The sequence below is a fragment of the Scaptodrosophila lebanonensis genome, unplaced genomic scaffold, assembly GCF_003285725.1.
Source record: "Scaptodrosophila lebanonensis strain 11010-0011.00,11010-0021.00 unplaced genomic scaffold, SlebRS2 tig00001412-arrow-pilon, whole genome shotgun sequence".
In the NCBI taxonomy this organism is placed as follows: domain Eukaryota; kingdom Metazoa; phylum Arthropoda; class Insecta; order Diptera; family Drosophilidae; genus Scaptodrosophila; species Scaptodrosophila lebanonensis.
This window is the reverse complement of record NW_022060739.1, coordinates 5,262,826-5,269,376: the sequence shown is the minus strand read 5'-3', so window position 1 is coordinate 5,269,376 and position 6,551 is coordinate 5,262,826. Positions and strand designations below refer to the sequence as shown.

General features: G+C 33.9%; 1 protein-coding gene across 1 annotated transcript; it reads left to right on the top strand.

The window, feature by feature from the left end:
• The first annotated feature begins 4,531 nt into the window (after positions 1-4,531).
• On the top strand, positions 4,532-5,763 carry LOC115631808 (Golgi-associated plant pathogenesis-related protein 1-like). Its single transcript, XM_030528645.1, has 4 exons — positions 4,532-4,579; positions 5,027-5,155; positions 5,222-5,448; positions 5,504-5,763. The coding sequence occupies exons 1-4, from the start codon at positions 4,571-4,573 to the stop codon at positions 5,592-5,594; spliced, it is 456 nt and encodes a 151-aa protein (XP_030384505.1). The 5' UTR covers positions 4,532-4,570; the 3' UTR covers positions 5,595-5,763.
• The last annotated feature ends 788 nt before the right edge of the window (positions 5,764-6,551 follow it).

Genomic DNA, 6,551 nt, shown 5'->3' with positions numbered 1-6,551 from the left:
TTGTATTTTGTAAATTCATAATGCCCGATACCACAAGCAAGCGTTATTTGAGCAACATTGCAGATGCAAGAAAAATATGAAAGCACTAAATTAGAGCTGTCAGTGCAAGCTTAAGTGCACTCGGAGAAAATACTGTATTTTCTTTTTTCTTATTAATTTATGCATGGTCTTTATTTAATTTAAGAAATATTGGAACTCTACAAGTAGTTTTGCCAATGTCCAGCCTAGTAACATCTTATCAATGCGCATAGGCTTGTCTCACTGAAGAATGCAGAAAAATGCTTTCAATATCGAATATCAAATCATTCCCCAAGCTGATCTACAATACCCGCCAACATTAGAGACTAGTGTCTATGTGGGGCTGGCATTTAACTGATAAGATATATTTTTTATTGCAAAAGTATTTAGATTTATTCATGGACTAATCATCTGATAAAATATTAAATTGAAATAAAATATTTTAGAAAAGTATGCTGCTATAGATTTTCCCATATCTTTTCCTCTCTTTATCTTTATCATTCTTATAGACACAAAGTTTCTATTCATGCTTACAAAGTATAGCATTTTTTTGAAAAAGAAAAAGATTCATTTTAAATAATTTTCATTTTTTTTTTAAATAGTTTCAATCTTGTGCTGTTTTCTTCCAGCGAATGCTTGGTTGTCAGCATACAAAGCGTTTGACATTAGTTAAGATTCAATGCTTGCTTGACCGTTTTCTTTTAGCTTTTGTTTTAGTTTTGGTTTGGTTTTGTTGGTGCCGCTAAAAACGTGTCAAACGGCCAATATAGTATAGAGGAGAATAGTTAGAGCTCTTTTGGCCAGCACAATGTCCAAGTGCAGCCATACAAGAGCTGTGCCGTCGTCATCATCCACATCATTAACAATGGGTGCTAAATAGCTTGAATAGCTTGGCGCTTGTTGGCGCCAGCACTGGATACAAAGTTCACAATGTGGACTGAAAATGAATGTTTAGAAGAGCCGAAGGAAATGAAAGAAATACAAAAAATAAAGAGAAACGTTTTAAATGCCGTGCAAGGTCTTGTTGTCTTTTTGGTTCAAATGCTGATTTGATTTTTGCCACGTACTCGCCTGCTCAACAAAATTGAATTCTATATTGCACATTACTCGTGTTGGGGGAGTCTTACATAAGCCGTTGCGTACCTGGTTTTTTTGTATATATATATAAGTGGGAAACAACCAAGAATATATCACGCCACCACGTAGTACCACTCAGGTTTCATGATTCACTCCAGTTTCTTTGGGGAGCACTGATAAAGCGACGACCAAACGGCGTCTGTATCATTATTATTGCTACTTAGTTATGTATGACATAGCCCTCCACACCACGAGCATTTTTTATTTTTAAGATATGGCAAATTGTAGACTGACCTGGTTGTGTCTACGTGATCGACTCCACACCCAGTCGATCGTCCAATTGTTGACCACACTACTAATTATGTTATGCGTCAATATTAATTAGATTTCGGTTTTTGTGGCACTTATACCAAAGGCACTGGCAAAAAGGAAGTGATTAATTCTCACTAAATATCTAATGTTTGCAATTTATTTATAACATTATCTTATATGACGAACATTGACGAATAAAAATCGGTGCATGTGAAACGTGAAAAAATTTGAACACTGAAAGTTGGCAAATGCATTTAGTATAAAAAATATAGCGGCAGAACTATATTGTTATTATTGTTGTTATCGATACGAAGTAGTTATTTTTGAAAAACCAATGGCTCATAGATAAGTTGCTTTTATTTCACAACTGTTTGTGCAATATTTTATAGAAACGGGAATCCCAGTAAATGTATAAATTGCATAGAAGAAAAAAACACATATTGCTAATTCCTTTAGTTATAAACGATATAAATATTCAACTCACACTTAAGGTGTTCAAAAGTCCTTTTAGAAGCGGCTGTTTGCAATCGAAAGCGTTAACTAAAAGAAGTACAAGCGTGAAATTAGTTGTACAAGTCACAGTAGAGATAGATATCTTCGATCATTTTAAAAACTAGGACACCGTAATATTAATTTAAAATATTTAATATTTCTTGTGGCATTTACAAGGCGTATCTTAAAGTAAATAGTACATTTTTAAAATAAAAGAACACCATTTATATTGATTGATTTTTTTTTTTTAAATTATGTCCTTCTGACCTTTTTACATGAGTAAGAAGTATTTCGAAAATGTGCCAAATGTGCCAAATCAAGCACACAGGTACATCAACATAAAACATAGATTAACCGTTAGGCCAGGTGTAACAAATTAGAATCGTAGAAACAATTTTGTGTTTACTTTTACTTTGAAAAATCCTCACTACTTTACATCCTGATTAGATTCCCTTTCCTTTTTTTTCCAAATTACAAAATTGATAAAATTTAATCTTAAATATTACTATTATTAAACTTGAGACTTAAATTGTCTTTTTAAACAGCAACCAGTATTTAAAAAAAATATATAATTTTTTTTTTAGTTCAAGATTGACGTTAAATATCAAAAAAGTATTATCAGCTGCAATTGCTATTTTATTTTATTTTATTTTTTCAAGCTAAAATATTATATTTCAATTTAAATTTATTCACTTTACATTTGAGGTAAAGATATCTCAATTTTAAGAGTAGAGGCAACTTAACCTTTTCTACTTATTGAACAAAATGGAGAAATAAAACAATTCCATGAAAGTATTGTGACTTAATCCGAACTTAAACACAAAATATATATTTTTGATTTCCAATTCATTTATTTATTCGTTTCCATGAGCGCAAAGGTTCAAAACTGACCTGACATTTTCGTATTATTATGTGTTTTAAATTTTTAGAGACCCTAGCGATATGGCAAAACATATTTTAGTTGTATTTATTACAAAAATGTGAAACAAAAGAATGAAAAAATCCGAAAACGCTCTTTCTAAATTCAATAACATTTTCTATTTCTCTTTTAACTAAAGCGATTCGGCTTTGTTGCTCCCGTGGAAGCTCTTGGGCAAAAGTTTGCGCACAAACTGAGACGAGCAAACTTATTTACTTCTAAATTACGTGTCCTCAAAGTTTGCAGCAACATTATAAATTGTAGATGCACGTATTGCTTTCTATCTTAGATGAAATGTCGTCTGCCGACATCGACATCAACATCTACGCTAACACCTACACTAATACCAATACCAATACCAACACCAACACCAACTAGGACCAGCAACGACTGCGCCATAAACAGGCGCATATCCTTGCTCGCTCATCAGCGAGAACGTAATTACATTTTCCCGACTCATGACAGTTTTGCATACCAAAGGTGATGGCGTCGCTGACGCCTGTGCTACACCTATTATGATTATTAACGAGGCACTGTTGGCAAGTCAACGAGCGGCATTGTCAGCGCCTTCTGCCTGAGATACAAACGCACGTGCAACGCTTGTTGCCACAACAATACTACGGGTATGCTTTGCTATGCCGTGGACGGCTGATGTCATTTCCTGCGTAGTGCGATTATCACTATAGTAGTATTAGTACTGTGTACTCCGGAATAAGAGGTATTTATGGCTCATTATTCTGATATTGTGCAAAACCATACCATTTATAACTTTTGCTTCATGTTTTCAAATATTTTTCCTTTATATATATATTTACAAGCAAATATATATATATACAAGAAGGAGGAGTGGTGAGGACGTAGTTGGCCCTCCAGGCATTAAAAAACATGCCACTTTACGAAGATTCTAGGACTTGCATCCTTTTCAATCAGAGTGTTTTTATCTTAGAATATTGGGAGAAGTACAACTGATAGAGTTGTTTGTGATCATATTTTTATTTTTATCAGCAATCGGAACCATTAAAATGATGTGTCAATTGCAAAGATGATAAGGAATTTTGTAGGGAATTTGTTTCAACTTGGGTTGCATTATTGGAATTTTAGTAATTTTAGTTTTTTTCTGCAAATATAATACGTAGCCTATATCACTCGGGGATAGTGTAGCTTCCCAACAGTGAAAGAATTCTTTAAATCGGTCCAGTAGTTTCGCAGCTTATTCAATCCAAGCAAACAAATAATCAAATCTTTCCTCTCTATAACACTTATTAGTATAAATGACTCCAATACTTTGTGGTTATGACGTGCTGTTCTAAGACTCAAAACTAAATTCAAAAGCCTTCGCATTATAGAAACTATTTTAAGTATTTCCTCTAGCTCTTAGGGTACATTTGACCTGATTATATTCCAAAAAAAAAAGTCGTACATAGCCCTCGACTCTCTCTGTATTACTATTGAAGTAAAAATTTGATCTTTATCGTACAAAAGCGTTTCTTGTCGTCTCATTATGTTTTTCAGCTGAGAGCACTATGAACACGGCACGTGACGAAGTCAACAATGCCAAGCCCTACGGATTACTGATAAAACAAATTAGTCAGCTTCAGTGAAAAACAATGATATAGAAATGTGGGCTTTTGCTTATCAGTATCGGGGTGATCGCATAAATATGCGAGCGGCCGACTGCTGTGCAGTTCAGTCTTTAAACTATATCCAGTGAATAACAAGTGTTCGTCGGGTGTTACAAATTTTAAAAAAAAAATGAGTGATGTAAGAAAGAAAATAATTAAAAAATTTAATTCGTATTGTGCACATTCTTTGTTTCTCACTAACAAGAGTATTGCTCGCGGCAATTGCTCGTAAAATAACTCACAGCCAAGAATTTTTCAAAACTACAAGTATTTAATAGAAAGTGTGTGCTGAAAAGAAAAAATGCAACGAATATTACTTTGCAGAAACGATTGCTCTTTAGTCGACGTTAAAACTGTTTAATGCCTAATTGGCAATGTTTTAGTGGCATTTTTATTAAGCACACAAGCACAAAGCGTAACAAATAATTAAGCATTGAATTTTGCTTTTTTTTATAATTTTTATTTTTTTTTATTTTAACAAATTAAATCTAGTATCTGATACTAAACTTAATATTAGAATAACGAGTACTAGCTACTCGGACCTTCGACTCTTTTAATAATTTAAAATCAATGTCTTTTTTGTAAGACTTCAATTTCCAGAGACAAGTTCGCACGGGAGGTGCTTGACGCTCACAATGCATATCGCAAGGATCACGGCGCTCCTCCATTACGATTGAATCAGGAAGTATCAAAAATCGCCACCCAATGGGCAGAGGTAAGTCAGAAATCGTCACATTACAGCCCCATTTAAGTAGTAACCACTATTACTATTAAATTCTAGCATTTGTTGAGTAACAACACAATGCAACATCGACCAAACAACCGTTATGGTGAAAACATTTATTGGGCCTCGGGTGGTAACCTCACCGGTACCGATGCTGTTCGATCCTGGTACAACGAAATCAATCAGTATAGCTGGCGTCGTCCTTCGTTTCAAACGAAGACGGGCCATTTCACTCAAGTGGTTTGGAAGGCTTCCAGAGAACTAGGCGTTGGTTTTGCCAGGCGGTGAGTAACACTTTAAATGCGCCCAAAGGAGTTCTAAACGTATCTTTTGTTGCAGTGGAAACACCATTTATGTGGTTTGCAACTATGACCCACCGGGCAACTATGCAAATATGTTTCAACAAAATGTGGCACCCAGAGCTGGTTAGGAAGTAACTCCCGCCTATGTAGATTTAAGTTCCAGTGCTAAGACCAAAAATGACAAACACCACCCAAAGAAGCCAACACACATGTGATATTCCATTCCATTTACATTTAATATTTTAATGTTGTTAATTGAAAACTAAATGTTGTCGCTACAACCGACAAACATATTGAGACCATTTAGTTTATGAATGAGAGAAAACATGTTTTATTTATACAGATATTCATTATATTAATGGAAGAAATTTTTCTGTTATAAAAGATCCGTTTAAAAAATTGTTAAATATGAAGGAAACGCTTCGTGTATTTCTAATGCACATCTTTATAAATATTATCCTTGACCATACCAGAAATTTTGCGGGTCGGCCTTGTCTATCATAAACGAATAGGGTCAATTTTAAATTTGTTAAATAAACCAAATATATGCACGCAAACGAATATTATATACCGTTTTTTTACAATAATAATTTAAAGTAATATTAATCCTATTAATTTAAGAATGTTGCTTTATAGATATTCATGTTTGAATTACAACTTAGATACATGCTTCTTCGATGAGCGACTTCTGATTCTTTTAATGGCTTTATCCTTTATCCCTGCTTCAAGGATGGACTCTTGACTCCTGACCACCAACTTCTGCTTCGGCTTACGACTTGCTAACGATTTCTAACTGACTATTTACTACAGCTAAGTACATTTACCAATGAATACTTTACACAATTAAGTACTGAGTGTTGCCTTTCTGTCCAGCCTACTTTAAAAGGTGTTTTAGATAGTTTTCCCTATTTATGAACATTTCTTTGTCTCCTCCATACAATATATGCGCTTGATCTAATAACGAATGCAAGAAAGCTGGGAATAGAGCCACTATTCTACATAACAAAATTAAATCTGTTAAAATTTCCCCAATTTAAGACCTTTAAGGTATTTTCAATACATTTTTTGTCATTTTATTTTGTGTA

Excerpts from the sequence above, each read along its gene's own strand:
- LOC115631808 (XM_030528645.1), top strand. Across the intron at positions 5,156-5,221 it reads TCGCCACCCAATGGGCAGAG|CATTTGTTGAGTAACAACAC; the intron begins GTAAGTCAGAAA and ends ATTAAATTCTAG. Across the intron at positions 5,449-5,503 it reads GGCGTTGGTTTTGCCAGGCG|TGGAAACACCATTTATGTGG; the intron begins GTGAGTAACACT and ends CTTTTGTTGCAG.